The 15,971-nt window shown below is 43.5% G+C and overlaps 1 protein-coding gene across 5 annotated transcripts; it reads right to left on the reverse strand.

The window, feature by feature from the left end:
* Positions 1-6,398: 6,398 nt before the first annotated feature.
* HJV (hemojuvelin BMP co-receptor) lies at positions 6,399-10,627 on the reverse strand. Of its 5 annotated transcripts, none has more exons than XM_053214710.1 (5): positions 10,432-10,625; positions 8,949-9,120; positions 8,541-8,577; positions 7,957-8,053; positions 6,399-7,505 (listed from the first exon to the last, which is right to left on the reverse strand). In XM_053214710.1, exons 2-5 carry the CDS (start codon positions 9,028-9,030, stop codon positions 6,879-6,881), a joined length of 843 nt encoding a protein of 280 aa, XP_053070685.1. In that variant the 5' UTR covers positions 9,031-9,120; positions 10,432-10,625; the 3' UTR covers positions 6,399-6,878. The 5 variants fall into 5 exon arrangements, with proteins under 5 accessions (XP_053070685.1, XP_026907313.1, XP_026907312.1 ...); XM_027051512.2 differs by adding an exon at positions 9,523-9,644 and having other exon boundaries at positions 8,003-8,577; XM_027051511.2 differs by having other exon boundaries at positions 8,003-8,577; positions 10,432-10,624.
* Positions 10,628-15,971: the final 5,344 nt, after the last annotated feature.

The raw sequence follows: 15,971 nt of genomic DNA on the forward strand, positions 1-15,971 counted from the left end.
TACCACTAATCAGAACCTAGTATTGTTTCTTATCAGTGTTAGACTTTAAACTTCAGTTCTCTCTGCTATACTGTAACTTATATAACCAGTCCCTCCTCAAAGCCTATGGCCCAATCATGTGTCAGGGCAAGGGTGGTAAGGAAGTGAGAGGCGATGGTTTGTTTTTCTGGGGAGAAAACCGGGCTATGTTGATATTTATAAGCATGAAAGAGATGGGACATTGTGTGCTTAGCCGAACTTCCTCTTTTCTAAGAAATTTTTTCTTGCACAATTTGGTAATCCATTTGGCTCAGCTCTGCCACCCAGTGGGTGAACTAATGTACCGTCCAGATCTTTAGTCCAAGGATTGTCTCGAATGCACGGAAGCTTTTCTGAGACCTGAAACCCTGAGTAACAAAGATGATTCTTTGATTGTGAGAAGAAGGAACAGAGGAAGGAATATGATATTCGTGACTTAGAGGAAGAAACTGTATATTAAACCAGTTTTCTTTTTTTTTTTATCCAGACCGACATTTAACAATACTTTGTTAACAGCATTTTAGAGTGTACATAGAGCTACTTATACATGTGCATTATTAAGCAATTGCATAAACATTTGATTCATTAAATAAGCAGGGAGATATTTTTCAGAAGAGAATATTATGATTCAGAGAGCTCAAGTGATTGCCTAGAGTCACACAGCGAGGATAAAATTCATATGACATATGGCTGAAAGATTTCTCAAGTAGTGCATCTCTGATCCTTAAAAAAAAGAAAAGAAAATTCAGGGGGTACCTGGGTGGCTCAGTTGGTTGGGCACCTGGCTCTTGATTTCAGCTCAGGTCATAATCTCAAGGTTTGTGGGATCAGGCCCATGTTGGGCTCCACGCTGCTTGGGATTCTCTCTCTCTCTCTCTCTCTCTCTCTCTCTCTGCCCCTTCCATGCTCTTGCACACTCGCGTGTGCTCTCTTTCAAAATAAATAAACTTAAAAAAAGGAAAATTCATCTCCTTTGTAAAGATTTCTATGATTTCTACAAGCAGATTTAATTTCCACCTTCTTTGTATCCCTACAGTATGTTGGACATAGATTCTGTATATTATGAATATTGATCATTTATCTTATAATTATCTGTTTGTCTGTTTCTTTCCCTCTAAACCAAGTTCCCCAAAGGTTGTCTTATGGGCTGCACAATTTAGGTGCTTCAACAATTCTAAGGAAGGTTAAAAATCAATCAATAGGATTATTTTAGCTTGATCAGCTAATGTGTGCTATAAATAGCCCAACCCATTCCTTATCTTTCTGGTTCTCATTTGTTCTCTAACACTGATGGTGTTCCCCTGAAGCTGTAGCCTTGGCTGTGGTGGGTGCAGGGCTGTATCCTCCATGTAGAGAAAATAACACCATAGCAGAATATTTTCTGTTTCAGATGCTGTAGTTTTACCAAAGGGCCCTTCAATTCTTGGCTGGAGTGAGGTGGGGTGGGAGGGCAGAATGAAATAGCTGATAGATTTTTTTTTTTTAATCTGACAACTCATTTCTTGGAGGAGTTAAAGAAAAGTGCTATAATCAAAGACTGATTACATGAAGATATGGAATATAAATACAGTGGAATATTACTCAGCCATAAAAAAAAGAGATCTTGGGCACCTGGGTGGCCCAGTCTGTCAAGCATCTGACTCTTGATTCAGGCTCAGGTCATGATCTTGTGGTTCACGAGATCAGGCCCCGTGTCTGGCTCTATGCTGCTAGTGCAGAGCCTGCTTGGGATTCTCTCTCTGTTCCTTCCCCACTTGTGTGAGCTCGCTCTCTCTCTCTCTCTGTCTGTCTGTCTGTCTGTCTGTCTCAAAAAATAAATAAAACTTAAAAAAAGAGAGATTTTGCCATCAGTGACAACATAGATGGACCTACAGAGTATTATGCTAAGTGAAGTAAGTCAGAGAAAGACAAATACCATATGATGCCACTTATATGTGGAATCTAAAAACAAAACTAATGAATGAACAAACAAGGAGAAACAGACCCATAAATACAGATGGTTATAAAAGGGGAGGGGGTGGGGGACGGACAAAATGGGTGAAGGAGTGGGAGGTCCAGGCTTCCAGTTATAGAATGAATAAGTCACGGGGATGAAAGTACAGCTTAGGGAATATAGTCGATGATACTGTAATAGTGTTCTTTGGTGACAGGTGGTGACTACCCTTGTGGTGAGCATAGCACTTACTTATTAACTTGCTGAACCACTATGTTGTACACCTGAAACTAAGACAACATTGTGTGTCAACTATACGTGTGTGTATGCATATATGTGTATGTATATATGTAAATACAAAATATTGGTTCTTTGAACCAATAGCAGACAATGATTCCAAAATCATTAGCCCTGTAGCGAAGGCAGAGTCCAGTTATCTTGCCGGATTTCTCTTTCACTTTCTCCAAGCCCACCCTCCATTCACAAGTTTTATCTCAGGAAACATATGTAACTTATTTCTTCCTATTGGGAAGGATGATGAATAATTTGGTTTGGGAGTAGGCAGAAAAATTGAGGAAGGCCTTTTATTTTCTAGTGGCTTTGCCTTCTTTCCTTTCCCTAGTGCTGGTACAGTTTCCTGGCACTGATTTTTGAGAACTGTAATTACTGGACCACAGAAATTATCTTATTGAGGGCTTACCAAAAAACATCAGTCCTCATGCCTCACTGAGGTGTTCAGTAGAGTCTCTTCCAATTCTTGTAGACTGTTTATCTAGTATTTACTTTATATTTCTAGGTGATATGTTTCTTCTTTCCATTCTTAATTTAGAAATAGTAGACATAGCATTGACTTTTTTGTTACAGTAATTGAAATGTCAGCTTTCACATCATGTTGTATACCTGCCTTCTCTTTCCTTTCACCTCATCCTCCTAATATGTATATCACAGTTTTGGCTGTATCAACAGCCAGTGTTTACATTATTGCCTCTGCGTAAATAATATCCTCTGTGGACCCAGGTAGTATATTTTCATTGTTTCATGTCTTGAACAACCCTTTGTTTGTTGAAAAGTTATAATCATTTATTTAAACAATTTATTGGTTTAACTGTGTACCTATCTTCAGTTTATTCCTGAGATTCCTGAAATGCCTATTCTGTCAAATGCTTATTAGAATTTGTTCTCAAATGACCAACATACCTAATAATCTAAGAAATCCATTTTTCTTTCTCAGGGAGACTTGCCCCTGCCCCACCGAGTAATTCTTTCTAGTCACCACTGCCACCTGCTGACTGTTGTTGGAAGAGAAAGATGGAACTCTGAGGGGCAGGGCTGATGTTTTTAAGCCAGAAAATGGCCTTTTCTAAAGGTAGCTGACCTTTAGAATGACTTCATCTGAGGAAGGAATGAAATAATGAAATATTCTCTTTTCCTTGATCCATTATCCTCCTCTTTTCCTTTTCTAGAAGAAGAAAAGTCTGTTCTAATCTTCCTTAGGTTTTCTTTTTTGTTGTTCTGTTTTCTAATCTTTCTTTTGATACTGTGATCATTCTGAGCCTTTGTCTGATCCAACAAAGGAAAAGGGGAAGATGGGCTACCTGTTTTTAAGAAAAACTACAGCTTGAGGTGCCTGGGCGGCTCCGTGGGTTAAGTGTCTGACTCTTGATTCTCTGGTTCAGGTCATGATCTCACAGTTTGTGGGTTCAAGCCCCGCATTGGGCTCTGTGCTGATGGTGCAGAGCCTGCTTGGGATTCTCTCTCTCCCCTTCTCTCTGCCCCTCCCCTGCTCTCTCTTTCTTTCTCTCAAAAAATAAAATAAAATACTTTTTTTAATTACAGCTTTATTGGGTATACTTGATGTATAATAAACTACACATATTTAAAGTATATAATTTCATGGGTTTTGACATACATATACTCATGAGATTGCTGCCACAATCAGGTTAATGAACATGTGACTCTCAAAATTTCCTCTTGCCCCCTTGTAAACCATCCCTTCCCCCTTCCCCCTTTTCACCCATTCCCAAACTATGTATTAGTTTGCATTTTCTAAAATTTTATAAAAATGGAAGCACACAGTATACACTCTTTTTTTGTTTGGCTTCTTTGCTTGCATGATTATCTTGAGATTCATCATGTTGTTATGTGTACTAGTTTATTTCATTTTATCACTGACTGATATTCTGTTGTATGGATTAATACAAATGGTGTATCCATTCATCTGTGAATGGACATTTGGGTTGTCTCCAGTTTCTAATTTTGTTGGTTATTACAGAGAAAACTGTAGCGAACATTTGTATGCAAGTCTTTGTGCTGACATGTTATCGTCATTTCTCTTGGGTCAATACCTAGGAGCGGAATGTTTAGATCATATGGTAGCTGTATGCTTGGCTTTAAAGAAATTGCCAAAGTGTTTTTACAAAGTGGTTGTACCATTTTACATTCGCACCAGCAGCTTGTGAGAGCTCCACTTCTTGCCAACACTTGATATGGTCAGTCTTGTCAATTTTAGCCATTCTAGTGGTTGAGTAGTGTTTTCTCATTGTGACTAATTTGATTTGCATTCCCTTCGTGACTAATGCTGTTGAGCATCTTTTCATGTGCTTATTCCAAGCTACCCATTTTTAAATACTCCCTTGTAATAGGGCTAACCTTAAGTTTGAGCAAAGGAAACAGTGTTACATGACAGGTACCATGAAAGAATCTCATTTACCAGTTGGCTATGAAATTCTTGACTGACTTGAAATTCCCACACCTGAGAGATAAAGTTACTCTTTTGAGTTAAGAGAACCAATATAAGGAGCACTTTAAAAAAAAAAAAATGTTTATTCATTTTTGAGAGACAGAGACAGAGCGCAAGCAGGGAGGGGCAGAGGGAAAGAGAGAGACACAGAACCTGAAGCACACGGGGCTCAAACCCACGAACCAGGAGATCATGGCCTGAACCGAAGTCGGACATTTAACCCACTGAGCCACCCAGGCACCCCAGGAGCACTTTCTAAAAAAAGAGTTTTTGAGGGAAAATGCCTGTGTGATGGGACAGCCTTGGACACCACCATCTCCCCCATTCTCTTCCATTAGAACAGATGGTTTTCTAGATTCGCTACAGGTTTCAGAGAGTGTGAAGACTGTGATTTGAGGGAGTGGCAGAGTGGCTGTAGTGCTTAGAGGATACAGAGAGGCGGGAAGAGGGGATAAAGACATGCAAAAAGATTTGAACTGGCAAGCCAGACAACACACCCTGCCTGGTAAGCCCTGGGGGTATCCAGGGGGTTTATGGTCAGGTGGGTGATACTGAGAGAAGAGGAAGAGAAGCGTGAACAGTGAAGTCAATAGAACAACTTCTAGTCTCAGTTTTCTCTTCTACAAACTAGATCCCTTCAACTTTGGGCTTTTGTTCCTCCTCTCCCCAGCTCTCCCTTTGGGCTTCTGATGACAAAAGAAAAAAGTCGTCTGTGCCCTGTTGGCAGCCACATCTCCACTTCCTTGCCCACCTCCACACCCAGAATCTTTAATGGCCCTCTGTTTCCTTGACAACACAGCATGGTGGTTAAGAGTTAAGGCTCTGGAGCCCAACGCCTGGGTTCAACAATTATTGTCAATTAATTAATTACTGCTCTACCCTTTATTAGCTGTATGATTGTGGGCAAGTTGCTTAATCTTGTTGTACCTCAGTTTCCCTATATAAAAGTAAAGATGAGACTATTACCTTCCTTAGAGAGTTGTGAGAATTAAATGAATTTATGTTTTTAAAATGTTTAGAACATTGCCTGGTAGGTTTTAAGCTCTAATAAATGTTAGCTATTAATTTAAACTCCTTGGACCCACTTTCAAGATGCCTGCTAATTTGGCCTCTGTCCATCTACTGTTCTATGCCTTTACTTCCTATCTATTTCATTTGAGTTTTGCTGGTTTCCTCACTGAATCATGAATCTATGCATAACTCCAGGTGGTTTCCATTGCCCCGGCAGGTCCTTAACAATTCAAATCCTACCCAGTCATCAAAGATCACTTCAAATCCCATCTCTTCTATTCCCTCTTCTTTATTATTTCCTTAGTTCGAATCAACTACCTTCCCATCTGAATTCATTGTACCACAGAATGTAGGGGATAACTGCACACTCATCACTCCTTCATGTGAATCAGTTGTGTCTCCCTAATAGCCTGTGAGCATCCTGAGGGCAGAAATAATATCTGATACTGCTGAGCTGTCTTTCAATGGAGTGAATACATTGCTTGTACTCCATTTCAAGCATGTGTAAAGAGATTCGGCATAGGCCACCGAAGAGGGTGTGAAGAATTCATAGCTTTAGTAACAGATCATTTAGGGGCGGGATGCCGGCTTCTTTCCTATCTGTGCCATCCTCCAAAGGGTCCAGACGATCCTCCTAAGATCCCGACGACCCCCACTTCACTTCTGAACCGAGAAAGCAGGACACATCTTACCCACTTATATTTGTCAAATAAATTCCATCTTTAATCATTTCCTCCTCTTTCCATTTTCCAAGAGAAAATATCATTAGATCTTTGAATCTCTCATAGGTAGTGATCGCGTGTTCCTCTTTCAATTCTTTCCTCTGAAAAGTCTAAATCCTTAAGTTTTCTACTGATCATCAGGACCCCTATAACGTCGACAGTTGTTGGGGTGATTTCAGGAGTAGATGGAGTACAACAGTTCGCGGATCATGACTGGGACTGGGAAAATGGACAAAGAGCCCCCACAGAGGTCTAGATTGCAGAAGCTTTGCCCAGAACCCTTATTCCGTGATCATTTCAGCCCGGGACTGCAGCCTTATCTGACTCTGGTTAAATGGCATTATTTCACATGTCTGCTGGTGACCACTCTTTCCTTCCATGATTCTTTATGTTCTTCTCTGCCAGCCTCTATGCCCACATCATTTCCAACCCAATCATGGGGTTGCTGGCCACGTTACTGAATGCAAAGCCACAGAACAAAGAGCCCACTCCAAATGAGTGGGGCTAGGAGGGTTCCCGAGGAAAGAGGAACCCCGGCATCCGAGGGGAAGAGGTGCAGCTTTTCTAAGTCCGGCAGGAAGGCTCGGGCATCCTCCAAAGCCGCCTGAGCTGCCACAGTGAAGTTCGGGTCACCAGAGATCAAAACATCAAAGACACAGGAGTGGAAATAAGCGTCTTCAACTGGCAGCCCTTCCTTACACAGCCGTCTGGCGGTGTCAATGGTCAGAGCTCCCCGGCGGCTGCGCTCTGAGCGAGAGAGTCGCTGACTTGGGGGGCACCCCCCAACACAGAGCTGTAGGTCTTGCTCAGCTGAGAAGGCCCGGGCCACGTCCTCTGCTACCTTGATGGAGAAGGAGAGCTGCCCAGCTGTCTGCCGGATGATTATAGTTGTGCCAATATAGGCGGCTCGGATCTCCACGTGGTTCCCAGGGTTAGCAGTTCCAATGGACAGACTGGACCCCCCGGGTCGGTCACCTCCATTGATAGAGCCATCTTCAAAGGCTGCCGGAAGATTGTCCACCTCAGCCTGGTAGACCTTCTGATCAATGCATTCCTGCATGTTCTTAAATATAATGGTGAGCTGTGAGGGCAAGAGGGAAAACTGTTCATTTTGTGCTGAGTGCTCCCACCCCTCGGCAGTCAGGTCTCACCCACAGTCAGGGACTTGATCTCGGCAGAGACTCGAGGCTTGTCGTGGCCCTCGCTCACTCTGATCCCTTCTCTGGTACTCCAGTATTGCCCCATCCCTGCTCGACCCCTCCCCCTCCTTTTTGGCCTCAATCTCAGCAACTCAGGAGAAGACAAGGTTTCCCTTCGGTAACTTCTCAACCTAGGGCTCCTCAGCTCTCCTCTCAACGTTCTCTTGTGTCTTCTGGATTTGAGTGAAACTCCCAACGAAGGAAAGTGACTTAAGGAAAGAGTGCTGGGGGTGGGGACGGTGGGGGGGGGGGCAGGAGATGCAGGGGAGGTGGAGGAGGAAAGGGAATAGCGAGCATTGCTGTGCCACAGTTGGGGGTGGGAGGGAGTGGTACCGTGGGCGACCATGAGAGGGTCTGGAGTTGCTGCTGAGTCCCTGACCTTCCGGGTGGCGGTGGCGTTGGCCCCCGATGCCACGGGGGAGCTGGTGGCCTGGACAAAAAGGAAGTCATTATCCAGCAGGGGCCAAGCTCCTTGGACACGGCACGTGTGAAAGTGGTGGTGAAAGCTGCGCACGTGGGGGTCCCCGAAGGAGGCGCAATGCAAGAAGCCCGGGGGACGCCCGTGCAGCCGGGAAAACTGGCCTTCATAGTCACAGGGGTCCGGGGCTGGGGGGCCGGAGGAGCGGGCGGGGCCTGCGCCTGGAAGGGCGGGGCCGCGGGCCGGGGGCGGGGCCGTGGGGCCCTGGCGGGAGCAGTTGTGCTGGATCATCAGGTCTTCGATCCCGTGCACCGCCGAATGGAAGGCCAGGTCCCCGCGGCAGGTGCGGGCGGTGCGCCGGGTGCAGAGAGCGTAGGAGCGGAGGGCTCGACAGAGGCCGCCTGAGCCCACCCCTCCACCTCGGCCCCCTCCTCCTGCTCCTCCTCGCAGGGCTCCCGGTGACCTCCCACCTCTAAGGCTCAGGGTGGACGATACATACTCAGCATTGCAGCGGAGGATCTTGCATTGAGAATGAGCTGAGGACAAAGGCAGAGGACTGTGAGACGGCCCCCGGATCCCCCCCGTAACTCTCCCCAAACTGGTGAAGGGGATTCCAGCTGTTTCTAAAACCCAACTGATCTCCAGCCTCCAGCCCCCTAGTCCTGTGTTCACTCAGTCTTGCTAAAAACGTGTGAGCCCGTCAGATCTCTTCTCCCTGTGGATTAAGCGCTTTTCCAGGGCTCGTCCCCAAAGCGAATGGGAAATTAAAAAAATATCTGCTTGAGAGTCCGGCGAGTGACTGGAACCCCCCAGCGCCCGTCCTTTCTCCTCACACGGGGTCACCTGCCCACCCTTGCACAGCAGCGGACCCTCCAGGTTCCCCAGCCCTTCCCTAGCCCTTTCTTACCATGTCCACAGAGGAGCAGCAGGAGGGTGAGAGTGCTTAGAGTTGGGGGGCTGCCATGGGGGGACCGGCCTGGATCCCCCATACCTATCCGGCCAGGTCCCCCCAGGCTCCGGCTCTTTCCAGCTGATGACCCTCCTACCTAGTGAATTTTGACCGGACTTCCTGTAAGGGACTGAAAAAAGAAATTTGGCCGGGCATGGGAAGAGAGAAGAGTTGAAGGTCATTCAGGATGATGTGCAGAGAATCTGGGAAGATCAGGTAAAGGACTAGCGGCTGGAGTTTGGGGAGAATGGGGCTCCCCAAACGGTATGTGTGGCTGTGAAGCCTCTGTGCCCTGCTCTTGTGGCCACTTTCAGGTCCCTTATGCAATACCCTGAGGTGGGGGTGGAAGGAAGGTTGACTAGACTGCTGGGGGGGGGGGGGCGGGTAGAGCAGAGTCCACTGTATTGCCCCACGCTAAGCTATCAAACGCAGAAGTGTCAAAAATAGAGGGATCGTGAGGATGGAACAGACTCCAGTCATCCCAGTGGGCTCCTCAATAAAATTAGGATCTGGAAATACTTCAGAAACATACCTCTTATTTGCCCCTCCCCATCTGGGGAGGGGGGGCACCCTCCAGGGGTCATTCATTTCTCTTCCTCCTTTGTGTCAGAAGTTTTTGCAAGGAGTGAGGGTGGTACACACACATCTCTCTCTCTGGAACATCAGTATTCGGATAAAAAGGGACCGATCTCTTTTATCAACTGAGAGAGCTCAGACTACATAAAATCCTCTCTCATGGAATAGTGGGATGCAAACCAAGCATGCAAATCAATATTTGTTTGTGCTGAGTCCACAGTTCTTGTATTTTTTTTTTTTTTTTTTTTTTTTACTTTTCCAAACCTGACTGAAGAACCACTCTTTTCATTAATCTTCTCTGCAGAAGTTCTCAGGCCTCTGATGAGGACAGGCCTTGGGGAGGGGCTGAGTTTCTCCTGCCAAACTCCCCTTTCTCGGGGTAAGGATGTGGACTGAGGTAGGAGTCATGCAGGAGGGAGAAGAGGATGGTGAGACTACAGTATGGGCATAAATAATTTACAAGAATAGCCCCCAGCCTCGGAAGGCCGATGTGAAGGGCACTGCGGAGTAGAAGCAGGGTAGAAGGGTATCAGCGACTAATTATCTTAGGCTAAATTTGGCTTTGGTGAGAAAACCACAGAATAGGGGATATGGGAAACTCCTAAAACTTCATCAGAAGTCTGAGGCAACAGGGTAAGGAAGGAGCTAAAACAGGCAGAGGAGAGGTGGGAGACTAAACTTCAAGAGGCCAGTGGGCAGCAGCCAGAAAGAAATAAGACAGGAGGAGAAATGGAGACAGGCACCTTGGTATGAAAGAGATCCTAGCTTCTGGCCCAGAGACATTCAAGTAGGTGTTGCAATTTTATGAAAGCCTAACTTCATTCCAAAAGCTTATTAAAGGAATTGCAATTTCATTTTGACTTACTGTTTCCAGGGGTCAAACATTACTCTGATATCCAATCCTCCAGCCATGACTGCCTACTCTGTCCGTCAGCTCCGGCCAGGGGTTCCCCCGTCTCTTTCTCCATGTCTCCCCCAGGTCCCCAGACCGGCTGCAATCTCACTGAGGTCAGGGAACCAGAGAAGGTTTGGTGTGGGGGGAAGGTGGAGTAAATGGCTGGCCAGAGTACTGGACAGCTGAGCGGGGGAGGGAGGTGGCTACTGAGTTGACTGTTTTAAAAATAGCTAAGTCCAAAATCCCAGGAACGTTAGTGGGGGTAGGGTATGGGGTGGGGGGAGAGTAGGAGGATTAGAAAGAATATGGAGTATAGGGTGCCAAGTGGGGAAGGGGGGGAGAGAAATATCATAGGCAAGTCAGATATCCACTTGCAGGTTATGTGACTCTAGTCACTGCCTACTCCAGGCAGCCCTCCAGCATTCTCAGTAACCAGTTCCCGGCCTTTAAAAACTAGAGTGAGAAATTACATACTTTTCTTTCACCACCCTCATCTCTGCTATATTGAATATTGCATTTAGTTTCTACAAAACATATCTAGGAGGTAGCTGCCTTTAAATGAGGTCTATAGCAGAGGCAGTTCACAGCCCCTCCCCCTCTGCGCAGAGTATTTCAGAAGGACGAAAAAAGCCAGCTGTCCAGAGAAGAAATCTGAGCTCTGAGTTGCTTAGGACGAGGGTTTGTTTCAGTCGACTGGTCCAGATCCTTGCAGCTGTCTATCCCCCGACCTCCTCCATTTCATTCCCTTAGTTTATATAGCAATGCCGCTTCCCTCCCTCTCACTGATACAAGCACAAAACGTAAGCTCCTGAGTTGTTAGGGGAGGAGGCTAACATAGGCAAAGAGGGCAAGAAGGAATAGGGATAGAATTTTTTGAGGATTACTGATCCACAGGGGAGGGGGACTTGGAGAGAGAAACTGAGAGAAAAAGAGATTCAGAAAGATACTTCTGTGGAGTAACATAATCTTGTGACCTTTTAAGATATTGCAACCAAGGATTTAGCCATGTCATATTTTTGCAGCCCTAGGCATCTGGGGTCACCATCTCTTATACTTGCCAAGCGAAGTGAACACAAAGGCCGTCCAAATAGTGCTACTAAGGCATTTGATTAATTGATTTTGCATCTAATTCAGCATCTAGAGATCTACACAGTATTCTCTTTTTTATGCAGATATTTCTTTATTATTATTATTTTAAGTTTATTTTTGAGAGAGACAGACAGTGTGAGCAGGGGAGGGGCAAATAGAGAGAAAGAGAGAGAGAGGGAGAGAATCCCAAGCAGGCTTCACGATGCCAGCACAGAGCCCAATGTGGGGCTTGAACTCATGAAACCATGAGCTCATGACCCAGGCTGAAAACAAGAGTCTGATGCTTAACCAACTGAACCACCCAGGTGCCCCTATGCATATATTTCTGAAAAATTTAGATTTCTCTCAACTACATGAGTCCCTAGCCCAAGGATTTCATTACAAAAATGTAAAATGTCCCCAACCAAACTATTCAAGTGATTTTAAAACACAATCCCAAGTGGGATCCACTCTAAGGACAAAAAGAAATGCAAAAAGATTTTCAAGTAGTGATAGTGTTGGTGGCAGTGTTGATATTGTTATTCTGCAACTATCACGGGTGAACTGCGGAATAAAACAAACCAGTATTAATGACAGTGTCTTTGTGAACCAGGAGTTTTGGTGTAGGATAAAGAGATACAGATTTATCATTGATGAAGTTAAATAAAAATTCTGTAATTCTGAATTTAAATTGAAAATATAACTGTGAGCTCAAGGCATATTCTATCCTAAAACATTTCCTAGCTTTATGGTGAAAAGGCCTAGAAACAGTAACCCAGTAGCAATGACACCCCTACATTTGAACTGAGCTTTCTAAACACCATTTCGCACTGAAAGGAACTCCTTAGGGAAATGGATGATTTCAGGTATTGTCCAAGATAAGCAAGGTAGCCTTCAAAAACTATTAGGATTGGGGGCGCCTGGGTGGCTCAGTCGGCTAAGTGTCTGACTTCAGCTCAGGTCATGATCTCATGGTTCATGGGCCTGAGCCCCGTGTTGGGCTCTGTGCAGACAGCCCAGAGCCTGAAGCCTGCTTCCGATTCTGTGTCTCCCTCTCTCTCTGGCCCTCCCCTGCTCATGCTCTGTCTCACTCTCTCTCAAAAATAAATAAACATTAAAAAAAAAATTTTTTTTTTTTTTAACTATTAGGATTGTATCAAAAGGACTCAGAAGCAACTAGAGTAGGTCCAGTGGCCAAAGATGGAACAATTTGAGTGTCAAAATGGATACTATTTGCATATTTGATATGTTCAACCATCATATTTGTAGCAACTATGTTTAAATCAATGAATTCCCAACGATACTTAAAAACACAAACTCATTACTGGAGAATGCTAGGGCTCAACTCAGTATTTTGAAACCTGCTAGTAACTGGAAAGAACCAAGCATTCATCCTGTTTTTCCCGTGGGAATTCAAGATGAGGGGGAAATTTCTCTTTGTAGAAGTTTTCCAGCGAATAAATGAAGAAGGAATAGCATAATTACAAAATCACCATTTGGAATGAATGTATCTAGGCAATGATCAACCATTCAGCATGAAAGGAGAGACAAACATTATGTCCTCCAGAGCATGGGTGGAGTACAAAATGCCACCTATTGAAGCAGCCTTGCAAAAAAAAGCCCTTTCAGTCTGAATCTGATCTAGTGTAAAGATAACTACTAGTTCACAGGGAATACAGGAGATATAAATGATACCTCTGAGGCGCAAATCCAGATTGTGGGAATACTCTGAAGGAAAATTACTTTGGCTTTCTAACAAGTTGAAGAAGAACGAAAAAGAAAAGGAGAGAGAACTCATGTATTAAAAGAGACTTAAGAGACATCAAACAGTTGCAGAGTGTAGATTTTATTGGATTCTAATTCAAGAAAGCAAATAAACAAAAATTATGAGACAATTGGGGAAATTTGAAGGCTAATGAACAGTTAATGGATACTTGATTTATAAAGTTGTCTGTGTGATAAGCAGTACTTTTAAAAAAGCAAATGCTTATCTTTTATAGTTACATCTTGAAATATTTGCGGATGAAATGATAAGATAGCTGGAATGCTTATAGGTCGGGAGAAGTGATAAAATGAGATTGAAACATGAATTGATAATTGTTCGAAGTGGGTGGTGGATACTCAGGTATTCATTATACCAGACTCTTTCATTTTGTAAATGTTTGAAAATTTCCATAATAAAGCTTTAAAAAAATTTTTTTAATGTTTATTCATTTTTGAGAGACAGCCAGCAGAGGAGGGGCAGAGAGAGAAGGGGACACAGAATCTGAAGCAGAATCTGATCTGACAGCTCAGAGCCTTGACTCAGGGCTAGAACTCACTGACCAGACCACGAGATCATGACCTGAGCTGAAGTCAGATGTTTAACCGACTGAGCCACCCATGTGCCCCCATAATAGAACTTTAAAGTCAGAAGTTATCTGTGAGCCCATTGAGTGTGTGTGTGTGTGTGTGTGTGTGTGTGTGTGTGTGTACTCAGTTGGTATTGGAGCAGTTTGACCATCATCCTTGTCAAAGCCTATTGACCAAACACCACCCAGAACAAACCTGTAGTCAAAAAAGTTGGGCTTACATGGCTTGCTGCAGCAAGGTAAGAGTGCTGCTGTTATTATGGGATGGGCCTCTTCTAGAGTTCGGGCCTCTGTCGGATAACCTTTTTTTTTTTTAACGCTTATTTTTCGAGAGACGGAGAGAGACAGCGAATGGGGAAAGGGCAGAGAAAGAGAGGGAGACACAGAATCCCGAAGCAAGCTTCAGGCTCTGAGCATAGAGCCCGACGCGGGGCAAACCGTGAGATCATGACCTGAGCCAAAGTCAGATGTTTAACCGACTGAGCCACGCAGGGGCCCCGGGATAATTCTTAACTACAGTTTAGCCTAGTGAGGGCCAATTTGGGATTGAATATTGTCAAGACACAGAGGCATTTCAGTAATTGGGTATCTAAATTTTTACACTTCAATTAATATCCAAGTCTGTATTGCACGATCCTTCTGTGTTAGGAAGTAACTGCAACCAGAAAGGAAGTAGAACCAGTTGGATAACAGCTACTAATTTGCATATTCTTTGTAGTGGGATGAAAAACCCACCTGTGGCCAAGAGGTGAGCACCCTTTTGAAAGCACAGACAAGGTTAAATGACAGGAGAAACACAGCAAGAAGCTGTGGGTTTTAAAATAAAGGAGAAGACTTGGAAATGGGTACAGAGAATTGTCACGAGACACATTAAAATGGACCTACCTGGACAAATGTACCCATCATAGTAGAAATGGTTTAAATATTTTTGAACATCTGCTGGTGCCACATGCTATGCTGAGTGATCTGATGATAGTATTTCGAATCCTTACAACAACCCTGAAAGGCAAATTTTATCCCTGTTTTATAGAAGACGAAGCTCAGACCATCTTGTCCAAAGTTGCCTAATTCAAGTCCAGATTTTTCTGACTCAGAAGTCAATATTCTTTGCATGATAGCGTCTTCTGTGGGTTCACAGGTGGCTGAACTTAAATGGAGAAAAGGAAAAAAAGAAAAGATACAGATTGAGACAAGATGCAAGAAATAGTTGACCAGAGAAAACAGTCCTAGATCTTCAAAGTTGAGTGCGGGCTAAGAGAATGAGCCCCTCGCTGAGTGGTAAGAAGAGAGACAGGCTGGCCTCCAGCTTTTATATACCTAAGGAGTTAAACAAAATTCTAGTGTGTTTAAACACATTGAAACTTCTTAACTTCTAGCAGTGTGCTGAAAACATAGAAGTTAATCATTTGACAGCCTCTTTTATTTTGTGTCAAATGAAAGAAACAACTAGGAAACAAGTTTTTTTGTTTTTTGGTTTTGGTTTTTTTTTTTTTTTTTTGCATAACAAGATACTGTTTCAAAATTCATTTCAGATAATCTCAGGGATGGTCACTAGGTATTCAGTTATAGTATAAGGGCCTACTTGAGGAAAGGGCCTTCACCGTAGAGGAACAGTTTGCCTTTTTTGTCAGCTTGATGTTTTTCTTTCTTTTTCTTTCTTCCTTTCTTTCTTTCTTTCTTTCTTTCTTTCTTTCTTTCTTCATAAGTTTTCTTTTAAGAGGCAGTGAGAATTATATAACTTGTTTTCTTTCTGTTTCTCTTTTTGTTTTAACTGTTTAGAGAAGTTCAGAGGAAAATATAATGCTCATAGTATTTATATAAATTTGGGGTTTTGTTATATAGTTTGTCTTTTTTTATAGCTTTTGAATTTTCTATTTTTATGTTACTTGTTGTTTGTTATGTTTGTTTTTGGTTACATGTGAGGCATTGTTTACCTTTTTGCAAGTCTCTTTAAATCTCTTTTGGATAAATTAAGTTAGAATAAAAGCAAATCAAATATTTTTGGAAGTGGGAATTTAAATTTAAGTTAAATAAAAAGGCATTCATTTTTCATAGCTTGGAATTCTGCCGTGTTACTCATTTGGAACTATT

This window comes from Acinonyx jubatus, chromosome C1, assembly GCF_027475565.1.
Source record: "Acinonyx jubatus isolate Ajub_Pintada_27869175 chromosome C1, VMU_Ajub_asm_v1.0, whole genome shotgun sequence".
NCBI classification, from domain to species: domain Eukaryota; kingdom Metazoa; phylum Chordata; class Mammalia; order Carnivora; family Felidae; genus Acinonyx; species Acinonyx jubatus.